Consider the following 15,810-nt stretch of genomic DNA (forward strand, 5'->3'; position numbering starts at 1 on the left):
ATAATATGATATTAATACCATACATAGACTTGGCTCGAACTTGATCAAGCCGACTCATGAACACCTCAAATTAAAATATAGAAAAAAATGGCGTGATAGGAGATTGAATTTTTTGCATTTAAACTGAGGTAGTCGATATTGTACCGAACATATCATTTTTCTATTAGCACTACTGTTTTGGTGTACCCTTTTGTATTTAACGCTACTTTTTCAAAATATTTGATATGCTTAAAAAACTATTTACAAATATTAAAAAACTATTTACAAATATAGAAAAATGAGATTAAATAAATTTCAAATATAAAATATTCATCAAATTAATAAAAATCTTTAATAAAATTCACAAATACAATCCATCACTTAGGGTATACTTTGTTGGGTGGAATAACGGAGGGATGAGAAACAGGAAAGCAAAAGTGGAAAGAAAATAAAATTTGAGTGTTTGGTTGAGAAGAAAAGTGAGAGAAAAGAAAATAGGAGGAGTAATCATTTCTATCCTAATACATAAAAAACAATTTTTATCAAATTGAAATGATGAGAGAGATGTGCGTATCAGATCAAAATTACACATTTTTCAAATGTTTTATTTTCTTTCTTTCCAATTTCCAATTCTACCAAGCAATAGATGAGAAGAACAACCATCTTTTCATCTCTCATACCAAACACACATATGGAAAAAAAACTTTATATTTCTCATTTTTCTATTTTTCTACCCCTTCAATTTTTCATCTTTTAATTTTCTTTCTACTCTATCAAGTAAAATCTAAATAAATTAAAAAAAACAAGAAAAAAATTTATTCTATACATTAAACAATAAAAATCCTTGAACAATCAACATATAACAATCTATTATTCAACAAATCCAAAATAAATGGAAAAAAAAACTGTATCAACCACCTACATGTGAAATCAATTGATACATTTGATATTAATCAAAATTTAGACGTAAGTAAAACCTAAAATTTGTTAGCTTACCATCTGAACGAGGCATTCCAACCACTACAAGCGATATCCATACAAAATTGACAACCTTAGTTTAAACACTAGAAAAAAAATAGGAAGGATGATCTAGTAAACAATATTTTCAATATTATATTTTATTGTATCGACTAAATAACAAAATCTTGCATTCAAAATACTTGAATCAAACACAATAATCTTACATTATATTGATAATATTCTAAGTAAATTAAAATAAATAATTTTATTGCTAATCAAACATTATCCAAACCAAATATTGATTGAAAATTATAAATTAATAAGTAATGAAGGAGAATCATATTCAATAGTTACATCCTTGGGTAATTTACACTGCAAATCACTGAATTTAACGTAGAGTTTTCATTTCCATCACAAGCCCTTCATTTCTTATTAATTGCTCCCAAAAATAAAAAACATAGGTGGCATTTTTTGTTCTTTTCATGTTAGCATTAAATAAAAAAGTTGAACTGGCGGTTTGTTGGCCCAGCCAGACAAACAGGTCACGAATACATGATTATTCGGCCTTTTTTTTCATTAAATTTATTAACTTAAAACAACGAGAAAAGTACAAGCCATTTATTAAATATTGAAAGTAAAATCGCAAAAGAAAAATCAAATGCATTAAAACGCATTTCTTCTCTTATTTAAGAGTTAGGAAATGTTTATGGGCATATGGATTTATTCTTTAAGGAGAGAAAAGAGCAATCTTTTATCCAATTTTTAGCATAAGACATTTCTGGAAGCTTAATCTCCATGTGAGCAACACATTTCCCCCTGAAAATAACGAAGACACCCAACACTATACAAATATGGCTTCAAACATCCCCTCTTCCTTATGGGTGAACTTTCACAAGCATTAAGTTTTATACAAACAAAATGATACAAATTTTTAACCCAAATTCAGATAATCATCATTAAAAAGAAACCTTCAACTCATTTGGCCTTCAAATCTGTATACTTCATCTGTAGGCTGTCGCCTCCTTTGTACAATGTATATGTATATAATGCAAAGCAAATTTTCAGGTAAATAGATTAATTTGTAACTGAATGACCCTAAATTCATTCAGGTGTCAACGGTAAACAAAATACAGCGTCACAGCACAAACCTACCATAGCTCCATTAACCTGGCGATAAGGGGCTAAATCTTCAGAAGCAACCAAAGTTCCATAGAGTACCAGTGAACATCTCTACCTTAATGTTTGATGGGGACCAAAGCCATCATGCTAAAGCAGTTGCATCTAGTTTGTTCTATTGCTTACGAAGTCAATGTTTAAAAACACACACGCACAAATATATTCGAGGTCCAGCTATATTAATTGGAGTTTTGCAATAATATAACCCAACCTGTGGTCGCACAATAGTTTCCACTTTCCAGGGACTTGAGAATTTAGCAGGTTTAAGAGGCAAAAGAGCTCATACCTCACATCGGCCACTGGCCAGCCGCAACGTTTTGCCAATCTGGAATTCCAAAATGAGGTGTTAGCAATGAACTAGTAACCGAGAAATGACAAGTATATTCCATTGACATTCAGTATAACTAAGTATATAAAATGAAATGGCCACCTAGTATTCCATAGTGCATTCCTCTAACTTACCCAGCAGATGTGATATACAATATTAATATGTGTCCTACAACTTCAATACCATCTAAACAAATACCAACGGGCAAGCAACTCATCTAATAATTTCAATGTAAATGTCATATGGGAAATAGCTCAAAAGGTTTTTATCATGGAATGATGAAAACAATATTTCATGTGTTCTGATGGCATGCAGTTCAACCCGTCCCCACTACAAAAAATGTAGTTATTGCCCCTTGGATTTATTTCATGCATGTAAACATCATTGCTTCAACAATGAATTGAAGAAAGAAATTGAAGTTAGCAATTGATGCTCAGTTAAAAAATCAGGATAATGTTGAAGTATTTCCAGATAGACGATCTCTGTATGCTTGTCATCACTAAAAGAATTCTAAGCTGTACACATCAAAATAAAAAGGAGAAAGAAAAGACAAGTAATGTCTAATCTGTGGGAATCCAAGAATAAAATATTGGATCTTAACTACCACCCTTTAAAGTATTGCCTTTGTGCCAATAATACAAGGATCTTGATGTCATCTTCAATGCCAATCAGTTTCCCAAGAGATGCATAGCCACAATACTTTCATTGATCTCATTTATAATAAAGAAACTAATTCAGCATCCAAAAAGCTTCTACCACATTCCGGTACCAGTTCTGATCAAATATGCAATAAGGCTTCAATTTGAGCAACTTTTGCTTTCCTCTTTGAGGGTCAATCAAGACTGCAAACCACAGAACCATGTTTTTTCTGTTCTATGGACACCTGGATCATGAACTGCAGATTGTATAACTCTTTCCAGCATCACTATAACTTAAGGCAGTGAACTCAAGCAGGGAGAGGCATTTATACATCTTGCAGAGAAGCAACCAATAAAGCATAACTAGTCAATCCTTAACAACATCATAGATTCATGGTTGGCTTCATTGCCATGTGCCTCTCAATCAATTTGTCTACAAAGGGACGAATCTGCATGTTAAAAGCATCCAAATTAAGTTTAGTTACAAAACCAAATCATATACTACCATTAAGTATCCATTTTCACAAAGGAATATAACACATCTGTAAGAATGATGCATCAAGGTTAGCTATCTAATAAAACAAGCAGTTGTCCTCTTCATAGTAAAAGGGAAAGCAAGAACTAATCAGTTTAGCAATGAAAGTCTGCTAAAATGATTGTGAAGAAGAAAACTATAATAATAAGAATCATAAATAAAAGTTAATGTACAAATGAAGCCTAACAAAAGCAATAAATCCCTGGCTTTAACATCTCAACAGCAATTACAAAGCCAGTAGTCTGTGTCAGAGAATATTTAAAATTGGGGATAAAAAAAGGAAGAAAGAAAAACCAACAGGTCTATAGGTAGCCAGGGTAAATAATATAAGCTAATACAGGACATTTAAAATGCATATGCATACCTTGTTTTTGCGCTTGAAATCAAGAAATTCAAAAACAGCCATGTTTTTCTCTGCATCTGTTGCCTGCTCCATTACCTGGTACAAGAACAAAAGCCTAAGACCAGACTGGAAATAGAGGCAGCAAAAAAATTGAGAGCTAATGCGTGAAAGAAAAGAAAAACCTTTGTTGCAGTTTTTTTCATTATCGATTTGTATCCCTCCTTATCAATTTTTCTTGCCTTATAAAGGGGCATTAGCAATGATGCAACATAATCAACGACAGCCTGTTTAATACGATCAGCTCCACAGGGATGATTTTCAAATCGCTCCTTGTTTACAGAAACTTGGGAGACGGAGCTCTCATTTGCTCGTCCATCATTCTTCCAGGTTGGTTGCCTTGAACTCGTATTTGAATCTTCCTCATCCTTGAAATTTGTAGGATGGAAGAAATCTGGATCAGCAGCAGCTGCTTGAGACTGCCATCTCTCAATGGCATGATAATCCTTGATCCCCCCATTACCAGCAGTATCAATCCATGCTTTCGTGAAGATACTGCTATCCACAGCCAAACTTTCTCCAGAATGTTCTCTGAGCTTCAAGTGGCTCCTCTGAGACAGGTTATCTACTGACATTCCGGAATTGTCAAGGTTAACACAAGCAGCAGAGAAATCAACAGACCAGTCCCTGACTCTGCAGTTCCTAGAGTCAATTTCTGATATACAATCTTGTCTTCCAAAAACACTACCAGGCCATTTCCCTTCATCCATTTGTGCGTATTGCTCCCTTCTGGCAAATTTGTGAAAAGAAGGAATCTTAGGAAGCTGCAGTAATTTGTTGCAATTGGCTTCTGTGGATGCAAGTGCCTGCGAAGAACAATAGTTACTCTTTTTGAACACAAGTCCATGATCACAGCAGAAAAGAAAGAAGGAAATATTTTTTTATTGAAGATGAAAAACAAAATGTACATGACTAATATGATTACTGCAATGTTAGGCAACTCTTTGCATTTTTAAATTAATGTCAAATACTATCATAAGTTATCCCAAATTCGACCAGTCAATCAACTTGATCAAAAGCAAAAAAGAGGCATTCATTCAATTCTTTCACAATACAAAGCCTTAATGATTGTACGAGAAGGCTGATGCTGAAAGAGTTAACACCAAAACAGGGTACAAGCTCTATAAATCTTTTGGTGTTTAAAGGAAACAAGATAAAGCCAAACATCCAAAAGCACAGAAAGGACAATGCATCCATATTAATATGCCACCGTTGAAAGGGTAAAAGAAAGACATACCTCTGCAGCTGCTTTTGCTGCAGCTCGGGCAGCTGCTTCAGCAGCAAAGGCAGCCTGCTCTTCCTCTGACATTCCTTGGTCGACAGCTTCCACCTCAATATCAAGTGATTTGCCATTCTCCTTTATGTTTAAAGGATACTGCTTTCCAGCAGAAAATGGATCCTGCAAGCTTTCTTTACTCTCAAAAGCACCATGCTGTGAGTGCAGAGGTGGCTTTCCTGAAGCTGGATCTTTAAGGGATTTTCTCTTTGAAGAAACTTTTGCCTTACGGAAGACTTCAAGCCAAACATTAACCAGCTGGCTTGCTATAGCACGTATATCACGACTTGTATGCACACAAATTTTTTCCTTCACAGTTTTCCCTATGCCTGAAAGAAGTTAATAATAATAATGTTATTGTAGCTACTTTTGATCTTCATATACTACTACATGGAAAAGCCATCATAAAATTAATGTACAAACAAAAACTTCACACATACCATGCAAGTACATTATGAAAAAAATACTTACATAGCACAATATAAACAAATACCTGATGAACGAACTGCAAGTAGATCAGTTGAGACAAGCACAAGAAGACGAACACAATGGCGCAACAGTTGCGTCCCATCTTTCCCCATTGAATCCTATAAATTTCAATGTGAACACAATAAATATCAGAGTCATTATTTAATGCCATTAAATACATGCATTAGTAGAACGAAGCCACATATTAGGAATCAAGGACGGATAATAAATAGTTAAAAGCAATAATACCAGCATCCATGAGTTGAGTGTGCTAAGCCCTTCCTTTGTCCCAGCAAAGGATTTCAAGGATTCAACTGGGAGACCTAACAACTTCTTGGCTAGATGCAATCGTCCTGCAGTGGTTTTCACATTAAAGAACATGTCCCGCAGTAAAGCTTCCCTGCTTAAAACCCGAGCACGATCCAAAGAGTTTTTGTACAAGACATTAGAAAGTTCAACTGCTTCAAGTCTCTTAATTATGTCCCTAACTTCATCCCTTCCTGATTCTGAATGTCTCTGGGCAGCCTCCATTGCCTCTACTTCGGCTGTATAATCATTTCCAGTGGTAAATATGTCAATTAATCGCACAGCCTCCCGAAGCCCACTCAACATTGCACCACCAACTGTGTCAGGATGCTCCTTGCAGGTAGCTTCTCCAGCAAAAAACAAGCAGTTCTCAACAGGCCTGGCCAACATATCATAGTCTTCTCCAGATGCTCCTATGGCAACATAGGAGTAAGCGCCATAACTGAAAGGATCCCTTCCCCAATCAGTAACAACTGAGGCAACAGGATCAGGAACTGAAGCCTCTCCAAAAAGTTTACGGAGAATAATTACAGCATGGTTTACATGATCTGATGCGCTCATATTTTGACCATCAATAGCTGCCTTACCAGCCACTAAGGCTATAAGAACAGGAGCCCCAACAGTTTTTCGGACATTCCAAAACATAAAACAATGGCCTCTACTATCTGTTTCCTCAGCAGTCACTCCAAAGTAATCCACAGTATCATCCCAAAAAACTTCTGGGAATTCCAAGACGACTTTATTAAGTACTCCAAAACCAAGCTGCTGTATGGAAGAATGTTTCCATTGGGGCAACAGAGGAGAAAACTTTATGGCTCCTGCTTTCAAGCAACCAAGTGGCACAGTGATAAGCACAGCATCTCCTGAAAACTCACTGCCATTTGATGTGGAAACTTTGACCTGCCTATGATGACTATTATCAACCCCCGGGCCCTTTGGGCTGTATGAAATATTTGTGACTACGTGGTTCAAGTGGATCAGAAGCCCTTCTCCAAGAGACTCAACCACCGTACTGTAACCCCCTTTAATCATACAATGGGCTCCTCCAAAGCCGCCATAAACATCATCCTGATTCCAGTTGGGAAGAGAAACTTCCTTAAGCGAAGCAGCACAGCCATACTCCAAGTGAGCATAGTGCCAATTCATGACCCTTCTCTCAAGAGGACTCAAAATCTCCTCTTCAGAACGTTTTTTTCCAGGAAATCCAAAGATATTGCTTTCTTTTGAGTCATAGAAAGCATCCACTGAAGAATGTGATTCTGTTTCTTCAATATCTACTCCTATTTCTTCCATCCGATGCCTTTTTAGGGCATATTCTAAACCATCCTCAAGAGAAATTGTCATTGCTTTTTTACCTTTTTGAGCAAAAAGAAACACCATATCGTCAAGAAGACTATTGTATTCAGCTTCCAGAGCATCATCCAGATCAGCAGGAACCTTTTGACCAGATACAATGTCATAAAGAGGACAGGAACTATTCAACACAGTTAACTCTAGCCCCAACTGTGCACAAATCAATGAGGATGGATCTGGTCTTCTATTAGTTGACACATCAGCCTCAACTCCAGTAATAATGCTAGCCCCAAGATCCACAGGTACTGAAAGAGAGGAGCAATCAGTATAAACACGACCTCCTATCCTATCCCTAGCCTCAAGTACAACTACAGAAAATCCCTGACGTTTCAAGTGGCGTGCAGCAGTCAATCCAGCAGGACCAGCTCCAATAACTATGATGTTCTTTCTGACCTCTGAATCATTCAGCAGCTGATGATTCCCGTCAGGTTTATCATAAGTTGCAGATTGAACATACTGTGAGTCATTCCTTTCTTCTGGAGTTACTACAGGGGCTACTCCAACATCAATTGCATCACAAGATAGATCAGTACTTGAAACCTGCGAACTAATCAATCCAGTGTTTAATTTTGCACTAACGCTGCTATTTTGCTGGCATATATAAGGTAATTTTGGTGTGATCGAATCAACCAATACTTCAGCTATTGCTATTGTGGCTTCAGATGCCTGGTTTTCATCAACAACTCTAACACCAGTCTTTGCATCCATAGAAGCTTTAGAATTCTTGACCTGACCCAGGATAAAGGCAACTCCATCCTCTGAATCAGCAACAGAGGCAACAGAATTACCATCACTTCTTCTTCCCTCAAGAAGTTTGTAGTTGTCCTTAACACTAAGCTCAGCCTTCTCTTTCTTTGAAGAAATTCCAAAGTTTATGTAACCCTGCAAAGAGAGGTTATCCAAACTTCAACATAAAATCCGAAGGTACTAAAATATGATCCAAAAAAATATCCATCAACTAACACCTAGATAAATTTTCACTCATTTCAGAGCAAACACTTACACCCTGATCAAGAAATGCATATATCTTCCTAATTAGAGAAGCTCGGGATGGTTCACCCTCTGAAGGAGTGTCACTAACACCACAGTCAACAAGAGGCAAAATGCGGTTAACATCTTTGCTCCAAAGACCTAAAATATGATTCCTGCAGCACCAAGGAATTAAATTCCATTGAAGAAAACATAATTTATAAAATAGAAAATTCAAAGGCAGCACATTGGAAATTAGCAATCATATCAACTCCTATCAAAGGAAGTGACTAAGTACAAATCCTTAAATTTTATGAATGACTCTAGATGCCAAACCACAGATCATAAAAGTAAAAATTACTACAAAAGATGCTACCTGGCAAGCTGGCACCCAAGGTCTCAGTGTAATTAATAGCTATAGTTTATCGTTTAAAACAAAAACAGAATAAGAACATAAAAAGGAACCAATACTTATAAACATTCATAACAATTATAAACAGCAAATAAAACTATATACATATTCACAAACCTGCATTCCAAGTATTCCTGTAGCCCACCTCTACACTTCAACACCTCCTTAAATTTGATCTTCTCAACTGGCCCCACAGCACGAGCTTTCAGTCCAGATGATACTGCTGCCTCATCAAACTTCTCTCTTGCTCTAAAGGAATGATCACTGTCTACAAACTGTTGATTTCCAAAAAAACCTTGCTCGGTTAGCAAATTTTCCCAATCAGCATCCCCTTCATAAGCCATATCTCCGTGTCTACGCTTTTTAATATTGCGCCCACCTCGCTGGACAGCTGATGACTTGCTGTTTCTTATTTCTGAACTAGGGAGAGAGACTGCATCTTCATGGAAACTTTCATTTTCATCAGGTGTTGAAATGGGAGAGTCAACATTGGCCTCTTTGCTGATGAAAACAGTATCATGGCTGGGACCACAAGCACCATGGCTTGCGTCTTCAGAAGGTTGATCCAGAGCAGAGTTGCACCTCTGAATGGAGGCAACAAGTTCATTGGGATGAATGGAAGTTTCTAAAGAGTATTCCTCAGCGCAAGAATTTGGAACATCAGTGCAAGTTTCTTCCATATTCAGTGAATCAACAACAGACAGTGACAGATTATGTTTATTTTGTTGTGAACTTTCACTTCCTGGTCTACTCCTCTGGTCAATTGCTGAGAAATTGTCCCTGAGCTCAATGTTGGAATGACAATATCTTTCCTTGTCACAAAATTTAGATGACCTACATGGATGCTCTGTAGGATCCTTTTGAACAGTTACGTCACCTGGTTCCAAAATGCTTTCTTGTTGACACAAACTATGGTCAAATCCTTGATTCTCAGCTGTGTTGCATTCTTTGGAGGATGAATGTGAGAAGCTTGAGCTAGAAACTGAATGAGAACTATCACCATAATTTCTGCTAGGATTCTTTGAATCAGAAGCATGATGAGCAGCCTCGCAATTATGTTTCAAACTCAAAATTGCGCAAGATTTCCCTACTGAACCAGATTGTGCCTTGTGAGAACACTGATACGAACCTTCCCCAGGCAACAAACCTCCCTCATTCTGATCTTCCTCAAGTTTAGCTCCAGATTCATCATCAACCTCACTAGGCGTGGCTTTTGAATCTGACTTGGTTCTCCTTACTTTCCCTGTACGCTTTTTTCCAACAACTTTATCATTAGCCACATCAGACCTGTCTTCACCAATATCCTGACCTTTCACATCAGTGTTCGACACAGATTTCCCATCCAAAATTCCACCACCCTCCACAGACTTATTCAAAGAATAACTCCTTACCCTCATTGCTCCTGGATCAATATCTTTTTTAGGATCCTTTAACTTCTTTCTGAAGCTGGCCAATGTATCATTCATTCCCCCAAAATCCTCCTCATCTTTATCCACAGTTTTACCTGCTTTAACTTCAACCTTCTGGCACTTCCCGGCACTGCCTTCCAATCCAGCCTTATCCTTTTTAGGATTCTTAGGTTTCCTTAACTTCAACAAAGACAAAATGGGCTCATCATCATCTGAATCAACACCAACCTCCGCCGCTGTGACCTTTAATCTTTTCTTAGAGCCCCCACCACCATCCATTTTCTAGTCCCTAACTTTCAAAGGAATTCTGTAATGAAACCTTTCCTAACCCTAGCTCAACATTATTCCCAAATCAAATTGCAAACGGTGGACCTGCCTTCAAGTTTGAACCATCATCACTTTCCATCTCTCTACAACCAAAAACGCAAAGCTCATAATTTCGAATCCTTCATATAAGCAACTAAAGCCATAAGCCAAAAGTTCTAAGCCTCAACCAATCCTGAAATGTTCACAAAAATTCTACTTACAGCTAAATATGGATAGAGTTTCTTCCGATTAAAGAATTTTCACAAATTATCGTCAATGCCTAGGTCCTACTCTCCCTCTACTGCACGTAACCCAATGGGGAAATAAGATTTCGAAAAGAATAAATGAAAAAGAAATAACAAAAATCTAGGGTTTCCAAAATAACTAAAAATACCTCAAGAAATAGGTAGAGATAGAGAGATTGGAAAATAAAACAGACCTACCAGAGGGACGACGAGCAGTGCAAACGGTGGCGTTAATGGAATTTGTCGAGGAGAGTGAGAGGCGCACGTTAGCGGTCGTTGTTGTAATTCCCCCTATACATTACGCCCGCAACCACTGGTGTAGTGCCAAAAAGAATTTATTACTAATCAAAGTTTTGAAAATTTTAATAGATTCTTTCAATAAATATTATAGTAATATGAATAATAATTTCCCTAATTATTTCTCACGGCATATTTAGTTGAAAGGACGAAATAAGGTTATAATAGAATTGAGATATGAAATAGAATTGTAATTAGTAATTTAATTGTTTAGTTCAATAAAATAAAATAGAGTTGTAATAGTATTTTAACTAAATAAAATAGATTTTGTAATAATATAAAAAGATTTAAATGATCAGAGTACTATTAAAATATTTTTGTAGTTAGATGATTATTGTTATTATTATTAAATTTTAAAAAAATTTATTAAATATAATTTAATAAAAATAAATAATTTAATTATATTTTAACTAGACCTCCCGACCCAAAGCCCCGCTCGAAATGTGGTAGGGTTTGGACAAAAATATAGGCCCGAAAAATTGGCTTGGATAAAAAAATAAGGCTTGTTTAAAAAAGGACTGGGCCTCGGGTAATATTTTTTTTGCTCGGGCCCGACCCGAATTCACTAAAAGACAAAAAAATATGTTTTTTTTTTTATTTTTTGAATGTTATTTTCTTGTTGTTTTCTCCATATTTTGCTACCATTTTACTATTATGTTGTTACTATTTTATTGTTTTTGTTTGAATATCGTATAAAACTTATTTTATTGTTAATTTTGTTATTATTTTAAAGATATTTGTTAATTTTGTTATTATTTTAGAGACATTTGCTTGTTAAGTTGTATTTATCTTAGTCTTATTTAATTCTACATATTTTTTAAAATTTATTTTTAATTTGTTGGGAAATAATTATTTTGATATTTTTAGTTTTTTTTGTATTATATATATTTAAAATTTATATAAAAATAATATAAAAAATTAATATTGTCGGGTCGGCTCGGGCCCGAGTTTTATCATTTTTATCTGAGTCGAGCTTGGGCAAAATTTTAAGCCTATTTTTTGGGTTAGGCCAAGCCCGGGCCTAGTAAATGGGCCTAAATTTTTAGTTAAGCTCGGCCCAAACCCAACCAGGCCTATGAGCACATCTAATTTTAACATAATTATTATTAAATATAATTTAATAAAATAATATATAATTTAATCATGTTTCAATATATTTATTTATATCAATATTTATTTTTATCAAACTTCATAGTTACTGACGTATTAAATTATATTAAAACATGATTATTTGTAACAAATTTTCTCTCCCTTTTTTTTTTCCCATTTTCTTCTCCCTCTACCTTTACCTCATGAGTCCCCTTCTACAATTTTCCAAAAACCTGCAACTTGCCACCATTAAGCATTGTTTCCCACTGTCACCGGCTCACTATTTATCAAATGTTGGCCCAAAACTCACCGTCATTTTCCATTTTTTGATATGTTATTTTTCTTTCTATTATCTTCCTTTCCCCTAAGGTTTCAAGTTTTAAAGTTCACTGAAAATACTCAAATTCATAATCATATTTTTTGGCCAAACAAACATAAATCGTTAAGGAGAAAAACGAACTTTGTAGGAAAAGAAAGAACATAAATGGAAGCGAGATCACAAGCTTTGTTGGTCATCATTTGTTGGTCATCAATTTAAATTCCATCAACTTGTGAATAAGGAATTCAAGCCTTGATATAGCCAATCTCTAGACAGGTTTGTTCGGATTTGTCTTTGTAAACTAAATCCAAGCTCTTATATCCTCTCTTTTTTAAAGTTATTTTCTTTTATTATTTTTTCTTTTTAATTTGCGAGTTATGTTGCTACAAGATGTGTTGAGTTGGGTAAAACGGGAATATTTTTTTTTTGTTGCATTCCTAGAAACACCGAATAGTCATTTGGAGGGTGATGCCCTGAATGGCTATTCAGCATTTTTATTGAAGTGGGTTGTAATCACCTATTCGTCTCAATGATATTATCTACAACTAAACTACTGAATGGAGAGATCGCGTCGAATATGGCTTGAATGACATTGCCATTCATATGAACCAAATATACTGTTAGATTCTAATTAGGATTTTATTTAATTAAAAATATTGAAATAAAGAGTAATTTTTTCAAAACAATTAGTAGAAAGTGGAAACCTGTTTCCAATATTTTTACCGATTTTTAGAATTTCTTCAAACTTAATTAAAAATTTTCAAATAAAAAATTAGAAAAGTTATAATAAAAAAAAACAAATCATAATTAGAAAGAAACACTAAATGCATATTCTTTTCTCCCTGTAAATACTACGACAAATTTATAAATTAGTACATCGCAAAAAGAAGAAAAAAAATTAAAAGAATCTTTGTACCCACCACAAAACAATAAACATCTGACAATAAAAAAACTTCAAGAGGAGGTGAATTGGTATTTTAAAAGTTTGAAGTAAATAAAAAGAGGCATCTTGTATAACACTAGAAAAATTATATTATCACATTTGACTCACTAAGCATCTTCCTAGGAATATAATGATAATTTATGAAATTACCCTTATATCATGTCTTTAATTTTTATAATAAACTTTATTCTTAACAAATATTTAGATTAAATATTAATAATAGAATTTAATTGATAATTTCTATATTATTTTTTTAATTTATAATTTTAATTGTTTCAAAATTGTTTTACATATATTTCTAAATATAATAATGCACATATAAAATCATATATATATTTAACTTGTTTTGGAATAAATTTAAAAAATCATGCATAAAAAATACTCGCGAAAAATCTGTTGGAGTAGTAGAGAAAAACAAGTAGTAGGAAAAGAGAAGGAGCTAATAGCTTTTTTTTATTTACGCTTATTAATAGACTATGTAACACCCTACCCCCGACCAGATTGTCAGATCCGAGATGTGAAATGCCACATTCATTATCGAAGCAACTATGATTGTATTTTAATATCAAATAGACAAGTCATACAAGTAATCAAGTTTCTAATCTTAATAAAAACACATTATTTATTCAAATCTGAGTTATCAGTGAGCTTATGAAAGCTCTTATAAAACATCGGTAACAAATGAAGGACTAAAATATAACATTTACCAATTCAGGGATTAAGTCACGACATTGAAGGATGAATGTCGTCACATTGAGGGCGGAAGCATGATGTCGCAACTTCAACTGAGGTAAGTTGCGACCTTGAAAACAAGAATTTGACGTCACAACTTCAATAGAGAAACATCGTGACCTTGAGGACATGAGGCTCAATGTCGCGATCTCAGCAAGGGAGAGTCGTGACTACAAGAATAGAGGCTCGATTCACGACACTATCAAGCACTAATACTAAATGGTCAAAATGACCCAAAAACTCATCACATAGCATTTTAGGCATTAATTCAAATGTCAATTCATCATTCTCAACATATCAATCCCTTATAAGTGTATGATCTCAAGTACATACCTATTCGTTCTAAAGTCTAGCATCACAATAATTCACTTGGCATACAAGTAAGTTTTTAAATTCAAATCATAGTATCACATAACTTGGATAAGAAAGCATATCATTATACAATTAGATTAACACTCATGTGATCATACTTAAGTATAACATTTCTAAACATAAATACCAAAATAACAACTCAAACTAAAGACCAACTCAACATAGGTACATGTCACTTGCTATTAACATATTGAAACTGTACAAACTTGCTATGTAACACCCCGAACCCGAGACCGACACCGGAGTCGGACACGAGATGTTTACAAACTTTGAAAAATTTTTCCAGACACTGCCCAGTCTGAGTACTAGTCGCTTCAAAAATCATATCTTGAGTTTCACAACTCGAAAATCAGTTTTGTGATTTTTCCCTGAAACTAGACTCATGTCCCCACCTATGTATTTTTCTCTAGAATTTTTGGTCGGGCCAATTAGTACATTTTATTAGTCAAAGTCTCCCATGTTACAGGGGTCGACTACACTGACCTTTTCCCATTACGACTTGGATATCTCTCTGCACAGAGCTTCAATACTGATGCCGTTTGTTTCTATGGAAACTAGACTCAGAGAGGAATCCATACATATATAGTATGACTCCTAATTATCTCTGGTCAATTTATAGTGAATTTCCAAAGTCGGAACAGGGAATCCAGAAACTGTCCTGGCCCTGTCCCACAAGAACCCGAATATCTCTTACTGTACTGTTCATATGATTGTTTCGTTACTTTCATATGAAAGTAGATTCATCAAGGTTCGATTACATAATTTATTCACTATTTAATTCCACTCCTACGAATTCTTGTGATTTTTCCAATCCACACCACTGCTGCAGTCAGCCTCTGTTTTCAAAGTAAACCTTACCTATTTTCGGGGTTTCATGGACCAACTAGGGCCTTGTCATACATATGCCCACATATGATCATACTTAGCCATTCCAATGGCTGATCATTTGCTCAACACTTCCATTCCAACTATAGTTACATCATGAAACCATCTATACATTCATAAACACGAATGGTCTAATGCCATACTCCACTTCTACAAGCCATTTTCGCATGGCTGTACACTTATACATTTCATAAAGTACTCGAAAAACAACAATGGGTAGTCCTATACATGCCATATCAAAATTCAACCAAAATAGTACCCAAAAGAGCCTTTGATAGTGTGGGCGACTTCGACTTCAAGATCCCGAGTCCGATAGCTGGAGAACCAAAAAATCTATAAAACAGAGGAGCAGTGTAACGAGTAAGCAATTTATGCTTAGTAAGTTTTGAGCAAGGAATTCCAGCATAAACAAA

At 35.1% G+C, this 15,810-nt stretch overlaps 1 protein-coding gene across 8 annotated transcripts; it reads right to left on the reverse strand.

Moving 5' to 3' along the window:
• Positions 1-2,843: 2,843 nt before the first annotated feature.
• LOC107887278 (lysine-specific histone demethylase 1 homolog 3) lies at positions 2,844-11,256 on the reverse strand. 8 transcript variants are annotated; one of them, XM_041097569.1, is made up of 10 exons: positions 10,959-11,110; positions 10,737-10,816; positions 8,918-10,619; positions 8,423-8,564; positions 6,010-8,301; positions 5,786-5,879; positions 5,254-5,621; positions 4,142-4,822; positions 3,981-4,055; positions 2,844-3,530 (listed from the first exon to the last, which is right to left on the reverse strand). In XM_041097569.1, exons 3-10 carry the CDS (start codon positions 10,486-10,488, stop codon positions 3,465-3,467), a joined length of 5,289 nt encoding a protein of 1,762 aa, XP_040953503.1. In that variant the 5' UTR covers positions 10,489-10,619; positions 10,737-10,816; positions 10,959-11,110; the 3' UTR covers positions 2,844-3,464. The 8 variants fall into 8 exon arrangements, with proteins under 8 accessions (XP_040953503.1, XP_040953507.1, XP_040953514.1 ...); XM_041097573.1 differs by having other exon boundaries at positions 10,955-11,093; XM_041097580.1 differs by having other exon boundaries at positions 10,737-10,813; positions 10,959-11,092.
• Positions 11,257-15,810: the final 4,554 nt, after the last annotated feature.

This window comes from Gossypium hirsutum, chromosome A03, assembly GCF_007990345.1.
Source record: "Gossypium hirsutum isolate 1008001.06 chromosome A03, Gossypium_hirsutum_v2.1, whole genome shotgun sequence".
NCBI lineage: Eukaryota > Viridiplantae > Streptophyta > Magnoliopsida > Malvales > Malvaceae > Gossypium > Gossypium hirsutum.

What these genes read in the sequence shown, in the direction of transcription:
- LOC107887278 (XM_041097578.1), bottom strand. Translation starts at nt 10,488, where the DNA reads ATGGATGGTGGTGGGGGCTCTAAGAAAAGATTAAAGGTCACAGCGGCG. An exon ending in ATGCATTTCTTGATCAGGGT is followed by an intron (nt 8,302 to 8,422) that starts GTAAGTGTTTGC and finishes CTCTCTTTGCAG; the next exon opens with GGTTACATAAACTTTGGAAT. An exon ending in CACTCAACTCATGGATGCTG is followed by an intron (nt 5,880 to 6,009) that starts GTATTATTGCTT and finishes TGAAATTTATAG; the next exon opens with GATTCAATGGGGAAAGATGG.